This window comes from Salvelinus alpinus, chromosome 14, assembly GCF_045679555.1.
Source record: "Salvelinus alpinus chromosome 14, SLU_Salpinus.1, whole genome shotgun sequence".
Taxonomy (NCBI): domain Eukaryota; kingdom Metazoa; phylum Chordata; class Actinopteri; order Salmoniformes; family Salmonidae; genus Salvelinus; species Salvelinus alpinus.
Window position 1 is genome coordinate 16,774,950 of NC_092099.1, and position 23,523 is coordinate 16,798,472.

A 23,523-nucleotide genomic window follows, 5' to 3' on the forward strand; every position below is an offset into this window, starting at 1 on the left:
CCCATTTGCGACCAAGCTTCAACTTCCTGACTGATGTTTTGAGATGTTGCTTCAATATATCCACATAATTTTCCTCCCTCATGATGCCATGTGTTTTGCGGGTACTATTTAATGAAGCTGCCAGTTGAGGACTTGTGAGGTGTCTGTTTCTCAGAACAAGAATAGACTGACGAGTTTCAGAAGAAAGTTTTATGTTTTGGGCCATTTTGAGCCTGCAATCGAACGCACAAATGCTGATGCTCCAGATACTCAACTCGTCTAAAGAAGGCCAGTTCATTGATTCTTTAATCAGAACAACAGTTTTCAGCTGTGCTAACATAATTGCAAAGGGTTTTCTAATGATCAATAAGCTTTTTAAAATGCTAAACTTGGATTAGCTAACACAACGTGCCATTGGAACACAGGAGTGATGGTTGCTGATAACTGGCCTCTGTACGCCTATGTAGATATTCCATAAAAAATCTGCCGTTTCTAGCTATACAAGTCATTTACAACATTAACAACGTCTACACTGTATTTCTGATCAATTTAATGTTATTTTAATGTACAAAAAATGTGCTTTTCTTTCAAAAACAAGGACATTTCTAAGTGACCCCAAACTTTTGAATGGTAGTGTATATATATAAATATAGGACAAAACACACATCACGACAAGAGAGACAACACTACATAAAGAGAGACCTAAGAGAACAACATAGCAAGGCAGCAACACATGACAACACAGCATGGTAGGAACACAACATGACAACAAATTGGTAGTAACACGACATTGTAGCAGCACAAAACATGGTACAAACATTATTGGGCACAGACAACAGCACAAAGGGTAAGAAGGTAGAGACAACAATACCTCACTCAAAGCAGCCACAACTGCCAGTAAGAGTGTCCATGATTGAGTCTTTGAATGAAGAGATTGAGATAAAACTGTCCAGTTTGAGCATACTGTCATTTGAATATAGTGCGGGAAAAGGGAATCTGGACACAGTGGACACGGTAGACACATTTAAGCTGTTGTTTGCTGATCATTTGTATAATTAATATTTGTGCCTGATATTTGTCATTTGTACTTGGAGTAAAATAAAATAAAAGGTATGATGCTGCATTCAAGACAACTGGGAACTCGGAAGCTGAATTCGGAACTCGGAAATCTCTGACTTCCGACTTCAGTGCCTTCAAGACAACTGGGAACTCGAACAAAAACGAGCTCCGACTGAAAAAATAATTTTGAACGGTCATCCAACTTGGAAGTTATTCAAGACTACTGTGAAACAGCCAGCCAGAAATTCCAGGTGACATAGCTTGTCTCTGTAAACCAGGCCTGGACTTTTTACATTGCTGGAAATTCTACTTTAACACTAATATCTGTTTACAATTTGTATCAGAGTAATAAGTCAAAAATACATAATACCGTTCGTATGCCATTCCTCTTTTGGAGTTGATAAAGTTGTTCAACGTACTCTAATTCCTACATATCACACAAGGACAAGTCATTTTAGCAACAAGAAATAGTATGGATTGTGCCTTAAACATTGTTGGAGAGCGACAACAAAGTAGAAAGAGAAGCCATGTCTCATTAAGTGAGTGTATGTCTATGTGGGATGAGTTAAACAGAAACGTTAACATCCATTAACAGCTATAAAGACTCAAATGGAATGCATTTACAAAGAAATACATGTATTGCTAAAAATACTATTTGAATGTAACTTCAACAGAATCATCTTGTATCTGTAAAACCCAGAACTAAAGAAGTGTGTGTGTGTGTGTGTGTGTGTGTGTGTGTGTGTGTGTGTGTGTGTGTGTGTGTGTGTGTGTGTGTGTGTGTGTGTGTGTGTGTGTGTGTGTGTGTGTGTGTGTGTGTGTGTGTGTATGTGTGTGTGTGTGTGTGTGTGTGTGTGTGTGTGTGTCAGGACACAATCCTAGAGAGGTGTATAACATCTGGAAAGACTCCATATGAACACTTTTTACAAAAGCAAAGACTGGAACTACACTACAAGTGTGAGATTTGGTAGATGAAGATACCATAGGTGATGAAGAGAAATAATTCAAGCCATAAACATCCTGATTTAACCTCACAGGCATGCAAGCTTATTTTTATCTCCCTTGCTTAACAGCAAAAAAACAATAGTGTTGTCTTGTTGAACAAGCATTGGCTTGCTACAAATGCACCTTATAACAGAATTATACAATTGTAAAGAGCTTATACAGTAGCTTCATGAGTTTACAGATAATTTTTATATAACTGTTGTCCAAATGTACATACTTTCAAATGTATCTAACTGCTAACACAAACTATATTTGCCAAGAAACAAACTCAGACTATGTACACAGCTTATCTTAGCCTTTTATTTTGATTCGTTTTTAGATTTTTACTTGAAATTCAGTTTAGTTTCAGTATGTTTTCAGACTTGATTTACTAGTTTTTCTTTAGTTTCAGTTTGATAAAAAGATGTATATTTAATTTCTATCAGTTTTAGTGTTAGTGATAGGGACAGACATTAGCCTATGTGTGGGAGGCTAGGAGCCGTTTATATGTTATAGTTTGTTTTTTTGGGATGTCACTTCCTGCTACTGGGGGGCAGTAATACATGAGGTGATGGGCCACGACCATAAACTTGGATAGACATAACGTCTCTGTATCTGTGTCACGATGGCATCTGTGAGCGCATGGGCAGTGCCATTGAGGCCAGCTCCTCTTGAAATAGTACATTTTGTTCTTTACGAGTAACATTTATTTACTGATCCCTCCTGATGACCCTGCTGTCACGACTCCAACTAGGTCATCAGGTCATGCCAACCGGGTCATCAGGAGGGATCAGCCAATGAAGTTGGAAGTCCGGCCCAGTTGCCTAAATCAAAATGGCAAAAGTCTGCTAGAGGACTCCATACAACTCAATGGCCAGGACATTTGGTTAGGTTTAAATTATAAAACAATCTTAATGTGACTTGGATTTAAAGGACTTAAAGGATAAGCTTTAGATAAACAGTTATCCTTGCCTGCCAGAACTGGAGAGGTGAATCTGTAAACATGCTCCCCTTTACCTTTTCCAGGTATTTCCATGTTCCCCCAATTAATGCCCTGCCAGGTTGACCCTCCGACTGGACAGTGACCTCAGACACAATCTTCAACCGACTTTTTATTTATTTTAGTAATTTTTATTTTTCTGAAAAAGTAAGCCATATTTCTGAACAACTGTGGTCGAGATCTTTGCTGGATTCAATGTGCTGGCATCTTTCAGAGGTCCTGCTGCTCCAAGGCTGTACTTTCTGATTTGCTGAAGTACAAAAGACTGCTTCCCTCATCAGTGTCTCCATCTCTGTTGAGTGATGTGTCAGAGACCCACTTGGGTCCACCAGGCAAGCTGCTGTAGGAGTTGGTTCGAAGTTGGCTGCCAGAGTATTCATTATGCATGCAAAGCGCTCACGCGATGACTTCAGGGAGACCTGTGCCAACTGTTTTGCAACAGTAGTTGACTGCAAGTGTGCCTCAAGGTTGAGATGGCATGGCACCACATCAGACAACGACTGGCTATCAGTTTGAAGTTGGTCAGTGTGGATTGCGTACGGTTTTAGCAACTTCACAAGCTGCTCTAGCTTGGCTCAGTCACTGGTCAGCCCTCAGATTTTTTCACTGTTATCTAGTGATAGCTAGTGAGTGTAATGCACAAGTTAGGCCTATTTGAAACATCGGGAATCTACTAGCAGCATTTACCCGCCAGATTCAGAAGCTCAAAAACCGCATTAGAAAAAAAAGCTTGGAAACTCCATTTGGTTAGAAGGAAAAACTAAAACTAAACATAATTTATGATGGTTTTTATTTTATTTTTGTTTGTTTTACAGTCAAAGATAATAGTTTCAGTATAGTTATTTTTTCAAATGTTTTTCACTTTTATTTTTATTTCAGTTACTGAATAGTTTTTTTCAATTTTATTTTTTGTTAACTATAATAACCTTGTTCCTACCTACCCCTCATTATCAGTAATTTTAATGGCATGTCAACATCTCTCAGAAGTAAACACACATTCTCTCATAAGGATGAGGCAATTAGTGAAGAGTAAATGTGCAGTTCATCGCTGGGTCAAGATGATGAATTAACTCAACAAAACAGAAGGATGTTCACTTCCTAATTAGAGCGGCAACCAGTAAACCACCTCTAATTCACCTGTAAATATTCAAGACATATAAGAACAGCAGGTTGTCTTGACATTTTAAGATTATTTCATTCCTGAGAAGAAGAAAAAAACATCGTAAATACATTTAGAAATTTTTTATATTTGTGACAATTAGTCCTGAAAACAACCTTTATTACACCCATCTGAAATCCCTGATCACAACATGAACTGTAAAAGGTGGAAATGTGTTAAAATGAGGTCTATTCCACACATACCCAACACAATAACAACATTATTACCAATACATTAGTGTTTTATTTGCAAAAGGAGGAAAATATGATGATAATAATTCAGATTGGGGTTGTTCACATCGGTGTTCAATGGCGGACTGTGCAGTAATTTAATCCAGTTATTGTTTACCGCTGTGGCAGGATACGAGGTGACACTGTTTGAAAGCAATTCATCAAATGTCTTCTCCTATTTCTGTGTGTGTTGTGCCTCTTCAAGAGGTGTCTGTGTAGTTCCTTCATGGCTGATAATAAACTAATGTATCCCCATTATTCTTTAGTAGCTATCCCAGGAAAAGATGAAGGGATCTTATTATTGTGATGATGAGAGTCTAGGTTGTGAGCCATATAGCAACACTTGGGAGTGCATTAGCGACTGTTATTATGTATTTGTGAGAAGCCATTTGTCACAGCGAACCCAAAGTGGTGCTGTTAATAATTCCAGGTCTCGACGGCTTTAGTTAATTACATTTAATGCACTGGCTTGCCCTGGCTCACAACATGTTATTTGGTTAAAACCTGTTGAGTAGGAGACTCATAACCGTAATGCTACATTATCTACATGATCTCTGATTTGAATTACAAATGAGCTGTAAGTAATTCAGCCTTGGAGAGGTTAACTGTGAGTCAGAGAGCTCAACCAAAGCAAAGCAACAGGTTCTGTCCAAGGTGTTGTGAAAGATACATTCAGCAAGCTTATTCTGTTTTGATGACCTGTCAGTTATCTGTCACATTAGAGATCTTCTGTGAGGTGAACTATGTAGGGGCATGCCCGCCTTGTGTTTGTGAAAAATATGTGACAAATATGAAACAGTAGCTGATTAAGTCATACGGGTACGATAGGTTACATCTGAGGGTTTGGCCCACATTTTCAAAAAAAACATGAAATACAGTGGAAAATACAGGGATCTGCCAAAATAAATGAAACACTTGAGTAAATGAGGGTTATGGCGGCTATTATGGTTTGGGGTGCATTTTCCTGGCATGGTCCACTCAAACCCTTGGAGGGAAAGGTAAACGCCAACAAATACACAGGCCTTCTGAGTGATCACCTTCAACCTATGGTGAATCATTTCTATCCTGATGGGAGTGGTCTATTCCAGGATGACAATGCTCCCATCCACAGGGCACGAGTGGTCACTGAATGATTTGATGAGCGTTTTCCACCACCATCAACAAAACACCAAATTATGGAATTTATTGTGGAAAAATGGTGTCGCATTCCGCCAATAGAGTTCCAGACACTTGTAGAATCTATGTCGAGGAGCATTGAAGCTGTGGCCCAACGCCCTATTAAGAAACCTTATGTTAGTGTTTCTTTTATTTGAGCAGTTACCTGTATGTCAGTCAGAGAACATTATTGTGTTTGTACACTCTGATCTGCAGATCAAAATCAGATGGGAACACAGCATAGCAATCAATTAAATGTTAGCAAAGAACAAACAGCATTGACATGTATTACTAATTGTCTGTGTGAAATTAAAATATAATAACTGCAATGTTTCGGACGATTCAGACTTCTCAAGTGCTTAAGAATTTATAATACATTTTAAAAAATGTAAGACATTTCCTCTTCCTATTCTCTTCTCCAGTGCAGCCATCCGGTCTCATCTAGCTCCTGCCCCTCCCCTCTGCTGACTCTGGCAGTCAGTCGTTCCAGGGCCATGTTTTAGAGACTATTAAAGATGAATGCTCACTTCAGTCCAAAGTCCAATGGCCATGTGTAAACAATGAGACTGGCAACACCCTCTCCCCAAAACATGGACGCTGTTTTGGGGAGAGGGTTGGATGGTTGGAGGAAGGGAGGGAACAAAACCCAAAATGCATACACTGTATGACTTTTCTGTTATTTCAACAGTAAAATACTGTAGAATGCACAGTAAAATACTGTAAATCTGTTTTACAGCATTAATGCTGATATTCTGATATTCTCTTACCTAATTTAAATAAGTACCACTTTGCAACCAACATCGGAGAAAACGTGTTTGTGAAGGGGCGTGGTTTATATTGCTAGATAGCTACTCTACCAGTGCCCAAAATTTGACTGTAGGGTGTCAGCAAAAATATTTAAAAGTTTACACTATTCATCTATGGCAAAGATACGTATGTCTTCCTTTTCATCTGTGCCTGGTGTTAGCTAGTTATTGTCTAGCTAGGTCTTCAGCCAGCATGGAACAAAAAGGTGGTGGGGGGGTCAAATCTGACGCAGTTGTCATGTCAACACATCCGTCAGTGCTGCTGTGAACTGCATCACAAGAGACATATCAAACCTCTGTGGCACAGTGGTAACTCGTTGGCTTTGGTAGCCTATAATCAGTTGCAATAACAGATTGGCATCTTACTTTATGCTTCCTTTTTGTGCCTTCGAGTTTACAATTTTTTTTACAATGGAATCTATGGCATTATTTAGGATGCTTAAGACAGGCTTATACTATACTAAATTAAAAATCATATTTGAGCAACAGCGCAGAAAACTTTTTCAAAATGTTCTAAAATGTGTCTTCAAGGGGATTGGATCTCATACCCTCACATCACTGAATGTTCCATAGTGTCCTACTCTACCTGCTAAGCTACCAGACAGGTGAAACGACATGTATAAAATCATAACTATATTTGTAAATACGGTGTCCAGTAGAGGTCGGTGTTTGAAAGCAGCACCGGAACCAGAGTATAATCAGTGGTATCTCGCATTTTGCAACACATGGTTTAAAAAAGCACATGATCAAACAAAGCTTTGGACGTCATTGATGATGTACTTCTGATAAAGTGATACCCACATCGGTGCACTGCTTTGAAGTTAGCTGCTTAGCAATTTTGATGCATGCCTCGTAACATCACTACTGCTCACTGCATTCAAGTGTCTTGACATACACTACCGGTCAAAAGTTTTAGAACACCTACTCATTCAAGGGTTTTTCTATATTTTTACTATTTTATACATTGTATAATAATAGTGAAGACATCAAAACTATGAAATAACGCATATGGAATCATGTAGTAACCAAAAAAGAATCTAAATATAATTTATATTTGAGATTCTTCAAAAAGCCACCCTTTGCCTTGATGGCAGCTTTATACACTCTTGGCATTCTCTCAACCAGCTTCATGAGGTAGTCAACTGGAATGCATTTCAATTAACAGGTGTGCCTTGTTTAAAGTTAATTTGTGGAATTTCTTTCCTTCTCTATGCATTTGAGCCAATCAGTTGTGTTGAGACCAGGTAGTGGGGTATACAGAAGATAGCCTTATTTGGTAAAAGACCAAGTCCATATTATGGCAAGAACAGCTCAAATAAGCAAAGAGAAACGACAGTCCATCATTACTTTTAAGACATGAAGGTCAGTCAATATGGAACATTTCAAGAACTTTGAAAGTTTCTTCAAGTGCAGTCGCAAAAGCCATGAAGTGCTATGATGAAACTGCCTCTCATGAGGACCGCCACAGGAATGGAAGACCAAGAGTTACCTCTGCTGCAGAGGATAAGTTCATTAGATTTACCAGCCTCAGAAATTGCAGCCCAAATAAATGCTTCACAGAGTTCAATAAACAGACATATCTCAACATCAACTGTTCAGAGCGGAATGTGTGAATCAGGCCTTCATGGTCGAAATGCTGCAAAGAAAGAACTACTAAAGGAAACTAAGAAGAAGAAGAGACTTGCTTGGGCCAAGAAACACGAGCAACAGACATTAGACCGGTGGAAATTTGTCCTTTGATCTGGAGATTTTTGGATCCAACCGCCGTGTCTTTGTGAGACATCTATTCACGGTGGGAGTGAATAGATGATCTCTGCGTGTGTATTTACCACCGTGAAGCATGGAGGAGGAGGTGTCATGGTGTGGGGGTGCTTTGCTTGTGACACTGTTTGTGATTTAGAATTCAAGGCACACTTAACCACCATCCCATCTGCTTTGGGCTTAGTGGGACTATCATTTGTTTTTCAACAGGACAATGACCCAACTCACCTCCAGGCTGTGTAAGGGCTATTTGACCAAGAAGGAGAGTGATGGAATGCTGCATCAGATGACTTGGCCTCCACAATCCCCCGACCTCAACCAAATTGAGATGGTTTGGGATGAGTCTGACCGCAGAGTGAAGGAAAAGTATTCCAGGTGAAGCTGGTTGAGAGAATGCCAAGAGCGTGCAAAGCTGTCAGCTAGTTAAAGGGTGGCTATTTGAAGAATCTCAAATATAAAATAGATGTTGATTTGTTTAGCACTTTTTTGGTTACTACATGATTCCATATGTGTTATTTCATAGTTTTTACGTCTTCACTATTATTCTACAATGTAGAAAAATAGTACATTTACATTTACATTTAAGTCATTTAGCAGACTCTCTTATCCAGAGCAACTTACAAATTGGGTAAAAATAGTAAAAATAAAGAGAAACCCTCGAATGAGTAGGTGGTCTAAAACTTTTGACCGGTAGTGTAGGTGTTTCAAAGAGCTGTCAGTTGAGGAGAGCTCATGAATATAAGTTACCGGCACACTCAGCCTGTCTTTTCAAAATTCCTGGTAGTTAGCCATGAGAGAAAAGTAATTTTCCAACAACCGACAAATCACCCCCCCAAAAAATGACATTTCAGTCATTTAATAAAAGGCTTTTTTTACATGGGAATCAGAATGGCTGTGCGATACCTTTAACATGTGTTGACAATACAACAAAACAGAATTACATTTACTCTCATGGGTGACCAAAATGAACTGTCTGAAAGACACGCCCCTACTAAGCCACACTTCCTGTCTTCTGATCTGACCCGGTGTATCATAGCTCAATAACCCAATTAAGTGATCCAACCGAGTCAAAAATAAGCCAACGTGTTTTCTGTCCACTATTTACCCGCCGCTGGGTTGTTTATACCCCAGCATTTGTTTGAGTGTACGTGCCGAAACCGTTTCTCAGGACTTGGTGGAGGAGAGGATGGACGGTGGGGGTGGAGGTATGAAAGGGAGGTAAGGAGGGAGGGTTGTCAGAGGTCTGGGAGGTGTACTGAAGATCTGGGTCATGTCGTTCCAGAGAGAAAGGTTAGCCTCTTGCCAGAACCAACGAGAGCAATCAACGATTTATTACTTTTAATTAAAGAAGATGACTGCTGCACTGCTGGTCTCTCTCTCTCTGTCTCTCTCTCTCTTCATCTCTGTTTCACTCTCTCTTCATTTCTTTTCTTCCTTCCTTCCCTCTTCTTGACAAGTTTTCTCAGATCATCGTTGAGAGGAAACACAGAGAGAGAGAGAGAGAGAGAGAGAGAATAAATAAACATGAAAGAGAAAGGGCATTTAGCACTCATCTACCACATGAGGCGCAGAATTATCATCATCAGATTAATTACGTTTCCACACTGGGGTTAGAGAGAGCGCTGAGCGTGACATTCTCAGGAGATGAGAGAGAGAGGGGGAGGTAGAAAAGAGAGAGAGGGTAGAGGTGGCAGGGGTATGGTTCCTGTCCCAACATGCCTGAGAATACACACACAGCCCCAGGAGTACGCGGCTATGCGTTATCTTATCGTTATATTAGGAAAAGCTGGAAACATTATTTCTTGCTGTGTCTATCTTTGGAAATGATGCCAGTGGCACTCCACCTCACCCTCCCATGTGTTACAATGACGATTACCATGCCAGCATAGATGTACCATCCTATAAACGAACCAACCCCAATCCCTTAAGATGCCAGTCGAACACAACAATGTGTTGTTTTTCTTCTCAACTCTGGTAGTTGATGACGACAAGACAGACATCTGTAGAGTCTCGCTTTCAGCCCGCTGAAACATTGACCTCTGACCCTGGTTTGAAGCGGTGGGTGAGGTCACACGTTGATCCCCAGGGGTCAGGGCTGAATGAGGTGTGATGACGACTTTAAGCAGGAAGACAGGAAGGCTGCGTGACAAGACAGGAGGGTGAACAGACAGCATGGTTTCTGTCCTGTGTGTGTGTGTGTGTGTGTGTGTGTGTGTGTGTGTGTGTGTGTGTGTGTGTGTGTGTGTGTGTGTGTGTGTGTGTGTGTGTGTGTGTGTGTGCGTGTGCGTGTGCGTGTGCGTGTGTGTGTGACAGGAGGGTGGACAGACAACATGGTTTCTATCAACAGTTCCTCAGCGGTTCCTGTTGTTGATCAGTCAGATGAGAGCTGGTGCCTAAAGCAGACAGAACCAGAACAGACCTGATCAGACCATATCTGATGTCATACAGCTGAAAGGCATACGCATGTGGTTTACATGATGTTTGCATGTGGTTTACATGATGTTTGCATGTGGTTTACATGGTGTTTGCATTTGGCTTACATGGTGTATGCATGTGGTTTACATGGTGTTTGCATATGGTTTACATGGTGTTCGCATGTGGCTTACATGGTGTTCGCATGTGGCTTACATGGTGTTCGCATGTAGTTTATATGGTGTTCGCATGTGGTTTACACAGTGTTTGCATGTGGTTTACATGGTGTACGCATGTGGTTTACATGATGTTCGCATCAGCATTCTATTTTGAAAGAGATTACACATAATTTATCCACATGTGCTTGGCAATGTTTGACATGAGTAACACTAGTTGGTTACTTATTGTTTGTGTTGTGTTGCAATTTGTTTTTCAGGAGCTTGTAAATCCTCTTTCTTCGGGCAGCTGTAACAAGGGTTGGTCATTCTTCTCACATATTTTTGGACTATAATGACGCAAACCAGAAGGAATCAGTAGGCCCACTGTACTTCAGCAGACAACACTATACCTCCTCGCACTTTTTTCTGCGCTTATACCTCTTTGATTGGACAAACTGCCATAACTGGTTCTTACCAATCAGCCAAGCCCATTTCTCCCAGCCTTCATTGAGGTTTTGACACCTCTTCACCATCTCTGCTAATCTGCCTTGTAACATTAATAGCATCCCCAGTCGGAGCTGTGGAGAGTGTGTGTGTGCTCTGCACATTGGAGGCTGAGAGAGACAGGTATAAAATACGGTGTCGCCATATAGCCTGTAAAGTGCTTATCCCACGCCAGCAGCCCAAACTACCTGACATGTTTTAATTATGCCGTTATTATTTCCAAATCAAATCAAATGAAGTACACAGCTGTGCAGATGTTATCGTAGGTGGAGCGAAATGCTTGTGTTTCTAGCTCCAACAATGCCGTAATACCTAGCAAAACAAAGTAAAAAAACACAATACACACATAATCCAGAAAGATATATATACTGTATAATAACAATAATAATAATGATAACGAGCAATGTCAGAGACCGTATTATAAATATATACAGTACTTATTCCAGGGTTTTTCATATTTTTTTTTTTTTTCTACATTGCAGAATAATAGTGAAGACATTAAAACTATGAAATAACACATGGTATCATGTCGTAAACAAAAAGGTGTTAAACAAATCAAAATGTATTTTAGATTTTAGATTCTTCAAAGTAGCCACCCTGTGTCGATGACAGCTGTACACACTCTTGGCATTGTCCAAACGTTTTACTGGTACTGTATATATACTGTACATATTATTGTGTGTAAAGACAGTATGGAATAGAAAAGGTGTGTACAGCAGTAGTTAGATAGGATGAGCCATGACTAATATACAGTATATATACAGTATCAAGTAGGTAAAACAGTATGTAAGCACTATTAAAGTGACCAGTGTTCAATGACTCTATGTACATAGGGCAGCAGTCTCTAAGGTGCAGGGTAGAGTACTGGGTGATAGCTGGCTAGAACAGTGACTAAGGCTCAGGGCAGGGTACTGGGTGGAGGCCGGCTAGAACAGTGACTAAGGCTCAGGGCAGGGTACTGGGTGGAGGCCGGCTAGAACAGTGACTAAGGCTCAGGGCAGGGTACTGGGTGGAGGCCGGCTAGAACAGTGACTAAGGCTCAGGGCAGGGTACTGGGTGATAGCTGGCTAGAACAGTGACTAAGGCTCAGGGCAGGGTACTGGGTGATAGCTGGCTAGAACAGTGACTAAGGCTCAGGGCAGGGTACTGGGTGATAGCTGGCTAGAACAGTGACTAAGGCTCAGGGCAGGGTACTGGGTGGAGGCCGGCTAGAACAGTGACTAAGGCTCAGGGCAGGGTACTGGGTGGAGGCCGGCTAGAACAGTGACTAAGGCTCAGGGCAGGGTACTGGGTGATAGCTGGCTAGAACAGTGACTAAGGCTCAGGGCAGGGTACTGGGTGGAGGCCGGCTAGAACAGTGACTAAGGCTCAGGGCAGGGTACTGGGTGGAGGCCGGCTAGAACAGTGACTAAGGCTCAGGGCAGGGTACTGGGTGGAGGCCGGCTAGTGGTGACTGTTTGACGGTCTGATGACCTGGAAATAGAGGCTGTATCTCAGTCTCTCGGTCCCAGCTTTAATGCACCTGTACTGTCTCCGCCTTTTAGATGTTAGCGGGGTGAACAGGCCGTGGCTCGGGTGGCTGAGGTCCTTGATGATCTTCTTGGCCTTCCTGTGACACTGGGTGTTGTAGATGTCCTGGAGGGACTTGTCTGCCTCCGGTGACGCATTGGGCCCACCGCACCACCCTCTGGAGAGCCCTGTGGTTGCGGACTGTGAATTTCCTATTCCAGATAGTGATACAGCACCCTAGGATGCTCTCAATGGTGCATCTGTAGAAGTCTGTGAGGGTCTTAGGGGCCAAGGTAAAATTCTTCAGCCTCCTGAGGTTGAAGAGGCGCTGTTGCGCCTTCCTCACTACGAGGTCTGTGTGACGGGACCATTTCAGGTTGTCAGTGATGTGCACGCCAGGGAACTTGAAGCTTTTGACCCTCTCCACTGCGGCCCCATCCTTATGGATAGGGGCATGCTCTCGCTGCTGTCTCCTGAAGTCCACAATCAGCTCCTTCACTGGCAGTTATGCTTCAGTTATACTTCTTAAAAAGTATTTTTCTTAATATAAACCCAAACAGTCTAATCCTGCTCAGGATGTGGTCGGTCTGTCTGTGTGGTAGAGTGTCTGGGTAGCTCTATAGCTGCCGCCGCTGTGGCACAAAGTACCCAGAAATCCCTCAAACCCAATCTCCTCGCCCCCTCTGATCACATTGGAGTCTGTCTGATGTAACTCCTGACTGGAATAGAAACTGACTGTCTGTCTGTCTGTCCGCCTGTGTGTCTGTCAGGCTGAGCGACTGTGCGTCTGCGTGTCTTAATCTTGTGTCTGGTCTCTGCTTGTGCTGTGATGAGATGTCTGTGCAGTGGAACTTGTTCCATAGGACCACACAGCACAGCAGTATCTCCCAGTCCCAGGAGCCATTTTGTAATCGTGTAGCCGGCGTCCGTTGTTAGGTTTGTTTACATGTACACTCCCATAGATCTGTCCCTGTGGCGAGGCAAGGAGGGTTTGTGTGTGTGTTTCTGTTTCTCTGTGGCGAGGAGGGTTTCCCTTGACAGAAAGACAGACACCTCCCGACACAGAGACATAACAAACGCTTGGCTGCATGGGAAAAACCATTACAGATAATTAGCTTGCTGAGTGATGAAGGGGTTGAGTGATGCTGGCTACCAAAGAAAATAGACCACTGTCAATTACTGTAGATAAGGACCAATGGACTTAAATGTTGGAAGCAGTGTTATTCTTATTGCATTCTTATTTGATGAGCTAGGTGGGGAAAAAACTAAAATAGCTTGCACTGTAATGAGCTTCAATATTTATAATTATTTGTCGAGTGATAATTTCCCCATTTCAAATGAATAATGTTATTGTCCTACTTTAATGCTACATGAATTCAGCCCAATCTCTGGCAGATGAGGGGTCAATAAGTCACCAAAATAAGTGAGTCATCTGTATAAGTTGCCGGTATGATGTCACCAGCATCACATGAGTGTGTGTCTGCAGATCCTGTTAGGCCAACAGCACCCAGGTCAAAGGGCTGGCACGAGTTAGTAAAACAACAATAACCAACACAACTTCCAAGGAAAATGGAGACATTTTCAAGAACTACAAGCAACAGAGATTATGGAGTGTGGTGCAGGGCTACAGGTAAAACTTGTAGACCTGTATTCCAGGTTATGCTGTCAATGACCCTCACAAGACTTCACATAGGACTATAGGTGCTGTCCAAGTCTTTCCACCCATACACCTCCAGCAACGTGCAATAGATACCTGTCCTTAAAGCAACCAGTGCTGAACGATCTTGGAGCATTAGGCCTCATTCTACATGCAACTGTACATCCTGGCTCTACACGCCAATCAGCCTCCCTCTTATCTATCTCTCACATACAGGGTCAACCAGGCCAATTGGCCTTTTCCACTCCCACATTCCCTCCCTCAGGACATCCATTTGGGCACAGGGTGAGGAGGCCGAGGGGGCAATGCTGCGTTTAGCCTGTCTTGTTATGCTTTCCTGATTTCCTCTCTCTCTCTCTCTCTCTCTCTCTCTCTCTCTCTCTCTCTCTCTCTCTCTCTCTCTCTCTCTCTCTCTCTCTCTCTCTCTCTCTCTCTCTCTCTCTCTCTCTCTCTCTCTCTCTCTCTCTCTCTCTCTCTCTCTCTCTCTCTCTCTCTCTCTCTCTCTCTCTCTCTCTCTCTCTCTCTCCCTCCCTCCCTCCCTCCCTCTCTCTCTCTCTCTCTCTCTCTCTCTCTCTCTCTCTCTCTCTCTCTCTCTCTCTCTCTCTCTCTCTCTCTCTCTCTCTCTCTCTCTCTCTCTCTCTCTCTCTCTCTCTCTCTCTCTCTCTCTCTCTCTCTCTCTCTCTCTCTCTCTCTCATCTTATTTTAACTCCCTGTTTTCTTTTGCGTCACTCAGCGCTCCGTTCCCATCACATACAGAGATATGCACATGCACGTACACACAGACACACACACACACACAGACACACACACACACACACACACACACGCACAGTGACACACACACACACAGTGACACACACACACATACAGTGACACACACACACAGCCCCCCCTACCTTACCCCATGCACGTACTGGTGGTATTGTTTCCTCTTCCTCCTGAAGTGGCCTTTGTCCTCCTCTGGGCTGTATAAGAGCACAGGCTGTAAGTTGTTGTAACTAATCCCCCACTTCCACTCCCCTTGGTTTGGGTAAATATGGTGGAGTTTCAACTGGCCCAGCCTCTGTGTGCCTAACCCTGCTGGTCCCACCCCACTACGTCTTATGACTGGCCCAGAGAGTTTCCCTTACATTAGAGAGAGAGCTGTAATAGAGATGGCCTAGCTTTTGTGTGTGTATGCCTGCACGTGTGTGGGTGGTTTGTGTGTGTGAGTGTGTGTGTGTGTGTGTGTGACAGATGCTTGTGTGTGTGTGGGAGAGAGACAGAGAGAGAAAGAGAGAGAGAGAGACAAAGAGATAGATAGATAGAGAGAGCGAATAGTTTTACTGAATCCAAACTGATAAACTGAATCCAAGCTGATAAAAATGGAAAGCTATTCAATAATTCCAGATTAGCCAGGTCACCCATGATACAAGTCAGTATTTGACGTCCATCCATCTCTGAGGAAGTAGGGAGATTACGTGGAAACCGGTCACTAGGAGCAACAGTGAGTGCTATTACCTTCAAGTTGGTTTTGGTTTTGCTAAGGTGTAAGCATCTGCTTCTGATTCCAAAGGATGGAAGTTCGAATCCAGCGATAGAAAGTTGTCTTTCATATTTTTGTTTTATGCCTATCCCAAACCTTAACCCTTACCTTAACCATTCTGAGTTAATCACTGAACTTAACCTTAAACACTTAGAAATTTGATGTTTGTAACAACTTCGAAATTTGACGTTTCAGAAACATCTTATTCTGACTTGAGACTCTGAGAGCTAGTAGTTCAAGAGAGTTGTTGAATTGGCCAAAAGCTGATCCGTAGACCTGCACATTTTAAAGCTCTTATTGGTCGTGTGGGCTTACATGCGACTTCTGCTATCAGAATACGAAGATCACATAGAAAATATGGGTCTGGATGCACAAAAAGTCACGTTGTGGTCTGATTGTGTTCAGATCTGGCTGACCACTTCAGGAGGTGGTCAGGGATGCATTGTGTGCAGATCTTTCCTCAGTCTGGAAGCTACCGAAAGCGCATACAGTGGATGACGTCATCAGGACTCCTCCCACAAGTCTTCAGAAACTTGTGTTTTGGGACCAAGAGGCACCTTTTCATTAGAACTCTGGAGGAAGTACATTCCTAGCGTGTGAGGAACGTGTTTGCTGGCCTCATAAATCACAGGCAGCTAGTTAATATTTAGGGAAAAAACTGGCTAGATACTGCTGGCTAGATACAGAGGTCAGCTAACTGCCATCAGTTGTCGTGTTATTATCATATTTTGCCTTTTCTACCATTTGTAGATTGCTTACTGTCATTTGAATATAGCGCGGGATGCGTGACACGCTCGGAATTGCATGATAAGAACTCTATGATCAGAACACTAAAGCTGCGTGAACTGTCACGTCTAGACACGGCCGTTGACGGTAGAGTTGGTAATAAGGCGACAGTCAGTACCCGTGTGATCAGTGGAGGCTGCTGAGGGGAGGACGGCTCATAATAACGGGTGGAACAGAGCAAATGGAATAACATCAAACACATGGAAACCGTGTGTTTGATGTATTTGCTACCATTCCACCTGTTCCGCTTCAGCCATTACCACGAGCCCGTCCTCCCCAGTTAAGGAGCCACCAACCTCCTGTGAGTGTGATCTGTATGTCTATCAGCCTGGGCCTACTATTATACTGATCAAATTGATGGAGAGAGAAGTGGGTTTACCTCCCAGGTATTGTGTTTGAGATATCAGAGTCCTTCTCTCCATGTCACACATCACTGCGCTGTACACTTTGTCTCCTGACACACAGGGAGATTGACAGTTCATGTATACACACACGTGCAAGCATGCATAATTAACACACACACACACACACAAACACACATGCGCAAGCATGAAAATCACACAGATAAAAACACTCAGACACATACTGTTCTGTGCAGACCGATCACTAGAAATAGCGTTTGAAAAACCTAAAAACGATTGGCCAGCGCTAGGAGCAAACACATGATGCTCGGAGCCTGAGCACGCTGCTTAGACCACTGCACACGCTGCTTAGACCACTGCGCTACGGCAGTTTGCAATGCTCTAGCAAGCTGCGAGAATACTGAGAATATTGATGATACCTGATAGTTTAAAGCCTTCCCCAAAGCGTACCCCTTACCTTAACCACTCAGTATTAATACCTAAACTTAACCCTTTGAGTTGTTTCTGGTTTAACCCTGTAACATCGTGGAATGAATGTACCAAAAATAGACGATCACCCACAATACGTCGAATTTCGAAAGGAAACTATGAGATCTTTGGTTTTGATAGTGTAACTATCATCAGTGACTCTCAGCTTTACTCTCTCACCCACTTGTGCTGGTCTGTCATGTCTTTGAAGAGTGTGTGCATTGACGCACGTGCGTGCACTCGTGTGTGCGAGTGAGTCTCTGTGTGTGTCTGAGTACGTGTGTGTGAGTATGGCCTGTTAAGTGCTCTAACTGTCCCTGTGTGTCATCACACACTCAATAAGGGTCAGTGCTGAGGGGGTAGTGTTTCAGGAGCAGTGTTATGGGTCAGAGTGCAGAGAGGAGGGGAGGAGGAGGGGAGAGGAGAGGAGATGACAGAAACAGGTAGACGCCATCTTTCATCTGTTTAATTGTTTGTGGGAGTGTGGGTGTATGCCTGTCTGAGTTTGTTTACTTGCTACCCTGTGTGTGACCGTGTGTGTCTGTGTGGGTTGCCTTGAGATAGCTGACCGACTGCAGTAAGGTATAGTTACGGTTGTTTGTTGTTGTTTGTTGTTGTTTGGGAATGTTTTCTCAGCCCTCTGTTTATTTATCTAGTGGTCAGGAGCAGGCTATACGGCCCGGTCACTGTGGGAAACCCAGTAAGAGACTGGGAGAAGCGTGTGAACACACACACTGGTCGGGTCAACACACACACCCCTCGCGTGAACACATACAACCGTCTCGACACTACTGTCACCGTCCTTCACCATCTGTCACTCTGTCCTCAGAGTCCTCACCTGTCACACACAGGGAGGCACTGCTGGGGTCAGGGGGGCGGGGCGGGCCACACTAGGGGGCCGCGGCAGGGGACAGACAACACCATTAGAGGGAAGAGAGAGAGAGGAGGGGAGAGGGAGGTAGGGAGGGAGGGGTAGAGAAAGAGGGAGGAAGGATTGAAGAGAATAGAGTCATAGGAGAGGACAGGGGGAAGAGGTTTAATAATAGGATATCTGTGCAAGAGGAGGGAGGGAGAAAGAGATGGAGGAAGGAGGTGGAAGTGGTAAGATAAGAGGATAGTAGTTAAACAGATTGTGAGACATGGCCAAGGACAATGTAAGGGAGAGAAACACATGGATAAGAGGACGGAAACGGCTCAAACTAGACCTCTCCTGAGGGACCATCGTAAAAAATCTTCCTTCCTCATCTGACGTCACTTGAGTATGTGTACCCGTGCCTTACCTCTCTCCCTATCACTCTACCACTCTTCACCTATCCTTCCCCCTCTCTCCCCTTTCCTGCTCCACCCACCCATCTCCTATCTTCCTTTTCCCCTGCTGGGAGGTCATGTTTTTCTAGATGTTTTAGTATGAATGGGAGGGATGAGGACAATAAAATCACCCATTTTCTCCTCTAACCCCCTGGGTTTGTTCCCAGCTCTTTCAAAGAGGTCAAAGGGTATACCTAACTGATCCCAGACTATGGTAGACACCAGCAGCCAGGTTTGTGGACATTGTGGCTGCGCTGGTCATAATAGTTTATGGTGGAACCCTGAAACTACTGCTGCTCTGCAAACAACAGTATGAAAACAACTCACCAACCACATACAATCACTCGCAGACAGACACAGACATACTGAGAAGTTCACACATAGAATCTCACAGTATATTGACTAAAATATCAGAGCAGCTTACCGATCACTGTACCTGTACACAGCCCATCTGTAAATAGCACACCCAACTACCTCATCCCCATATTGTTATTTTTTTGTTGTTGCTCTTTTGCACGCCAGCATCTCTACTTGCATATCATCATCTGCACATCTATCACTCCAGTGTTAATGCTAAATGGTAATTATTTCGCCACCATGGACTATTTATTGCCTTACCTCCCTAATCTTACTACATTTGCACACACTGTACATATATTTTTCTATTGTGTTATTGACTGTACGTTTGTTTATCCCATGTGTAACTCTATGTTGTTGTTTTTGTCGCACTGCTTTGCTTTATCTTGGCCTACCAGGGGCCTGTTGCACAAAAGTAGAATTAAGACATCCGGGATAAATGACTCAGCTGAGCTCAATGAAGCCAAAACATGTGCGTCCAGGCTTAATTGGTTGCACAAAGACCAAGCCAGGATGAGCAGACACGGATTCATTAAGCCAGGTGAAACCAATCCTGGATAGGTGCGCGCTCACGGCTCACTCAAATAGACTCCGCCACAGATCACAGATTAACTGATTTACCATGGCAACTAGAGCCGCGTACTTTTCCCCGTCGGAAGCACAAATCCTCATGGAGGCATACGAGGAGGTAAAAGATATAATTAAGAAGAAAGGCAACACCGCCACAGTGATAAAGCAAAGAGAAAAAGCGTGGCAAAGTATTGCAGACCGCCTGAATGCGTAAGTAGTGCACAATTACACACTCACCGCTCCGCTGAAACATCACAATTACAATTCAAATATTTAATTCACATCTCCAAAAATGCAGTTGTACTGTAATTATGAAACGGTTAAATTTTTAATTGAAATGCACTGCAGATATGAGTGAAATTGTGTAAAGTAACTCCATCACACTGTATAAAGCTATGATAAATTTTTTGATATTTTTACTGAAAACAAGACAAAAATACCAAGTAATTTTTTGCAGTGTGACTCCATTAAATGTGTGTGTGTGTGTGTGTGTGTGTGTGTGTAGATTAAACATGAACGGGCCAAAACGGACATGGCAGCAGGTCAAAATCAAATACAAGAACATTCTGCAGAATGGTATGGTCCCTGACTAATATTTAACAAAGCACAAGCATATATTGTACCCAGAAGGTGCCTGCTCACACATTGTCTGTACTGTTTTAGCAGTGAAAAAGAATACCCACAGACAAGGCACGGGTGGTGGGTCACCAAAGGCTGACCTTACCCCAGCAGAGGACATGGCCTTGGAGCTAAATAAAGGCAGGCCCGTCTTAGAGGGGATCCCTGGGGGGAAAGAGACGAGCATAGGTTCCTCCCAAGATGCCACCCGCTTCATTCAAGGTATGTCCTTCCATCTCTACATGGGATACAACCACATTCATATTGAATCAATTTGGACTGTCTGACTTTGGTTTACCTATTGCCTTGCAGTGTCTGGCAGCACTGTGTTCCTGTTAGAGCCACCAGCACAAGCACCAGACGATGCTGATCCAGTGAGTACTCCATCAAAGGCATACTGTAGGCCTGGCATGTCTTGTCTACTAGCTTCAATATGAATCCGATTAAATGTGATAGGGTGAAGGCCCCAGTGCAGCAGCAACAGCACATGATGGAGACGATGATGAGGAGGAGACCATCTCTCTGGATTCCAGAAGGCATGAGGTATCATGTTAAGACTGTGAAAGTACTATTTACTCTACAATGGTGAGGAGTCCTCATCAAAATCAAAAAATCGAATTTCTTTTACAGGACCCAGATGCTATACAGTGGGAAAACCAGCCTGGCAACATAGTGCGTATTAATAAAAGGACACCACATCCTGCCAAATTCCAGCTGCGCTAATTGTATTGTGTTCACAGAGCTCACAAGCTATCAGAAAGTTGTATGGCAACCACCTCCGGCGCCAAATAGAACTGGCAGACATAGACATTCAGTACAAGAAGAAAAAGATGGAAAATCTTGCACTGGAGTCCGAAATAAAAAAGAGGACAATTAGGAAACTGGACCTTGAAATAAAAAAACTTGAGAGGGAGGTGAGATATGCCTTCAATGTACACTGTATGCTAACTGTAACACAAATGTATTAATCATTATTTTTCTTTCCTCCCCCAGCTCCAAGAAGATGACACAGCTCAAAATAAAAATTAGGTATATTCTCGTAAAGTCAAGTGAGCCATGACATATGAGCTCTTATTGTGAGCACACAGGACAGTGGCATCTTTCTAAGGTTTTTTTTATTTTCCCAGCAATCAGTACAACCAAGTCATCGTTATAAGGCATCGCCCTCTTTTGCCCACCCCCCCAGCACCAGGTGTGGCCACTAGCCTATATGAAGGCCCAAAATTGTGTGTTCCTTTCTGCTCTGACAATGGCATGCCCATTCGTGCGAGATGTGGTGGATGAAGAAGCACTTGTGCTGAGGAGAGCCTTCAGGCGAGAAAGGGTCTTCAGGGACCGGTTGGACCCACTGGCCTTCCCTGATGACCATCTATATGAAAGATACAGGTTTTCTGCAGATGGCATCAGGTATCTATGCAGACTACTGGGTCCCAGGATTAAGCACCGCACTGCACGGAGCCATGCACTGAGTGTGGAGCAAATGGTTTGTGTGGCCTTGCCCTTTTTTGCTAGTGGAGCCTTCCTGTACTCAGTGGGGGATGCAGAACAGCTGAACAAGGCCACAATTTGCCGCACAATAAGGAGTGTGTGTCTGGCTATCAAAGCATTAGCAGATGTCTTCATCTCCTTCCCTGGCCACAGAAGACTCTGTGACATCAAAGAGGAGTTCTATAGGATTGCAGGTAAGAGGATCTACAAATTACAGGACAACTGTTAACACATAGTAGGATACTCATTACTTTGTGTGACAGGTTTCCCCAATGTCATTGGTGCAGTGGACTGCACACACATAAGGATAAAAGCCCCCTCAGGTGCCCATGAGGCCGATTTTGTGAATAGGAAATCCTTTCACAGCATTAATGTTCAGGTGAACATAACTTTTTGATATTGTCCATTGACGAACACTCTGCATTGCCAGTGATGTGCATTGATTGGTGTAATATTCCTCATCTTATGATTTCAGATGGTCTGCAATGCTGACTGTGTGATCAGCAATGTTGTGGCAAAATGGCCTGGCTCAGTCCATGACTCCAGAATCTTTCGGGCCTCTGAAATCTATCAGTGCCTATCACAAGGTAAGCCACACAACCCCTATTTATAACCATCATGGCTGTGTCAAGAATATCACTGTGTTTATGAGGTAGTAATGATGAGATTTTGTGTTGACAGGTGAATTCTCTGGTGTGTTGCTGGGAGACAGGGGGTATGGCTGCCAGCCTTTTCTCCTGACACCTTTCACAGACCCCCAGGAAGCACAGCAGGCCTACAACCATGCCCATGCCAGGACCAGGGCCAGAGTTGAAATGACCTTTGGCCTCCTGAAGGCACGCTTTCACTGCCTTCACAAATTAAGGGTCAGCCCTGTTAGGGCATGTGATATTACTGTGGCTTGTGCTGTCCTCCACAATGTGGCCTGCCTGAGGAAGGAGAGGGCCCCCAGAGTGCCACCAGCCATGGACTGGGACAATCCGGCAATCTTCCCTGATGACGACAGTGGTCGGCTGCTGAGGGACCAATATGTGTTGAATTATTTTAGTTAGTATGTGTGCTTTCAATTTTGGTTAAATATGTCCTGCGGTGGCAGAGGAATTTGGGTTTTTTTGGGTTCGTTTTTTGACGAATTTGGCCTCTTATGATGTTTGTGCGGTATACTGTGTGTAATACAAGGCTGCAGGGAGGCTACTGCATCCATTCATTTGTCTGTTCAGTTGATGTGTATGGATTTGTCCTGCATTTATTTTAGTGTGCAGACATGCAGGGTGTGTTATATACAGACCTTTGAATGTGTATGTATCATTTTGTATAATATGCTTGGATTCTGTGCTTTCCATCTTGTAGAGTCACTGTGACTTCAGTTTCGAAAGGAGCTGATGGTTTACCTGCTTTGTTTTGTCCTTATTCAATAAAGGAACATAATGTTACACATTGTGTTTTTATATTCATATGGAATGTGTATTTGTTTATATGACAGAGTACTAGGGCCACACTGAAGAAAAAGGATAAAGTCATAAATTTATGAGGCTGGTTCTTTCTGCAGAAAAGCTACATATTGTTTTTACAGTTTTGATACTTATGACAATGTGATACTTAATATTCTGGCACATCAGCATGTCTTTGTTTATGAAACCATACTGAAGTACAATTTCACGAAATGCC

At 43.1% G+C, this 23,523-nt stretch overlaps 1 protein-coding gene and 1 long non-coding RNA gene across 6 annotated transcripts in view; one reads left to right on the forward strand and one right to left on the reverse strand.

The window, feature by feature from the left end:
* LOC139538519 (uncharacterized) overlaps nucleotides 1-23,523 on the reverse strand; it is a 285,749-nt gene that overhangs the window by 227,231 nt on the left and 34,995 nt on the right. The gene's annotated exons all lie outside the window — the stretch shown is intronic.
* Nucleotides 19,433-23,309, forward strand: LOC139538518 (myb/SANT-like DNA-binding domain-containing protein 4). Of its 3 annotated transcripts, XM_071340660.1 has the most exons (11): nucleotides 19,433-19,959; nucleotides 20,255-20,325; nucleotides 20,413-20,589; nucleotides 20,680-20,741; nucleotides 20,824-20,910; nucleotides 20,998-21,039; nucleotides 21,108-21,281; nucleotides 21,361-21,396; nucleotides 21,495-22,049; nucleotides 22,331-22,442; nucleotides 22,537-23,309. In XM_071340660.1, exons 1-8 carry the CDS (start codon nucleotides 19,802-19,804, stop codon nucleotides 21,394-21,396), a joined length of 807 nt encoding a protein of 268 aa, XP_071196761.1. In that variant the 5' UTR covers nucleotides 19,433-19,801; the 3' UTR covers nucleotides 21,495-22,049; nucleotides 22,331-22,442; nucleotides 22,537-23,309. The 3 variants fall into 3 exon arrangements, with proteins under 3 accessions (XP_071196761.1, XP_071196760.1, XP_071196759.1); XM_071340659.1 differs by having other exon boundaries at nucleotides 21,108-21,396; XM_071340658.1 differs by having other exon boundaries at nucleotides 21,108-22,049.

What these genes read in the sequence shown, in the direction of transcription:
- LOC139538518 (XM_071340658.1), top strand. Translation starts at nt 19,802, where the DNA reads ATGGCAACTAGAGCCGCGTACTTTTCCCCGTCGGAAGCACAAATCCTC. An exon ending in CAAGAACATTCTGCAGAATG is followed by an intron (nt 20,326 to 20,412) that starts GTATGGTCCCTG and finishes GTACTGTTTTAG; the next exon opens with CAGTGAAAAAGAATACCCAC. An exon ending in AAAACCAGCCTGGCAACATA is followed by an intron (nt 21,040 to 21,107) that starts GTGCGTATTAAT and finishes TTGTGTTCACAG; the next exon opens with AGCTCACAAGCTATCAGAAA.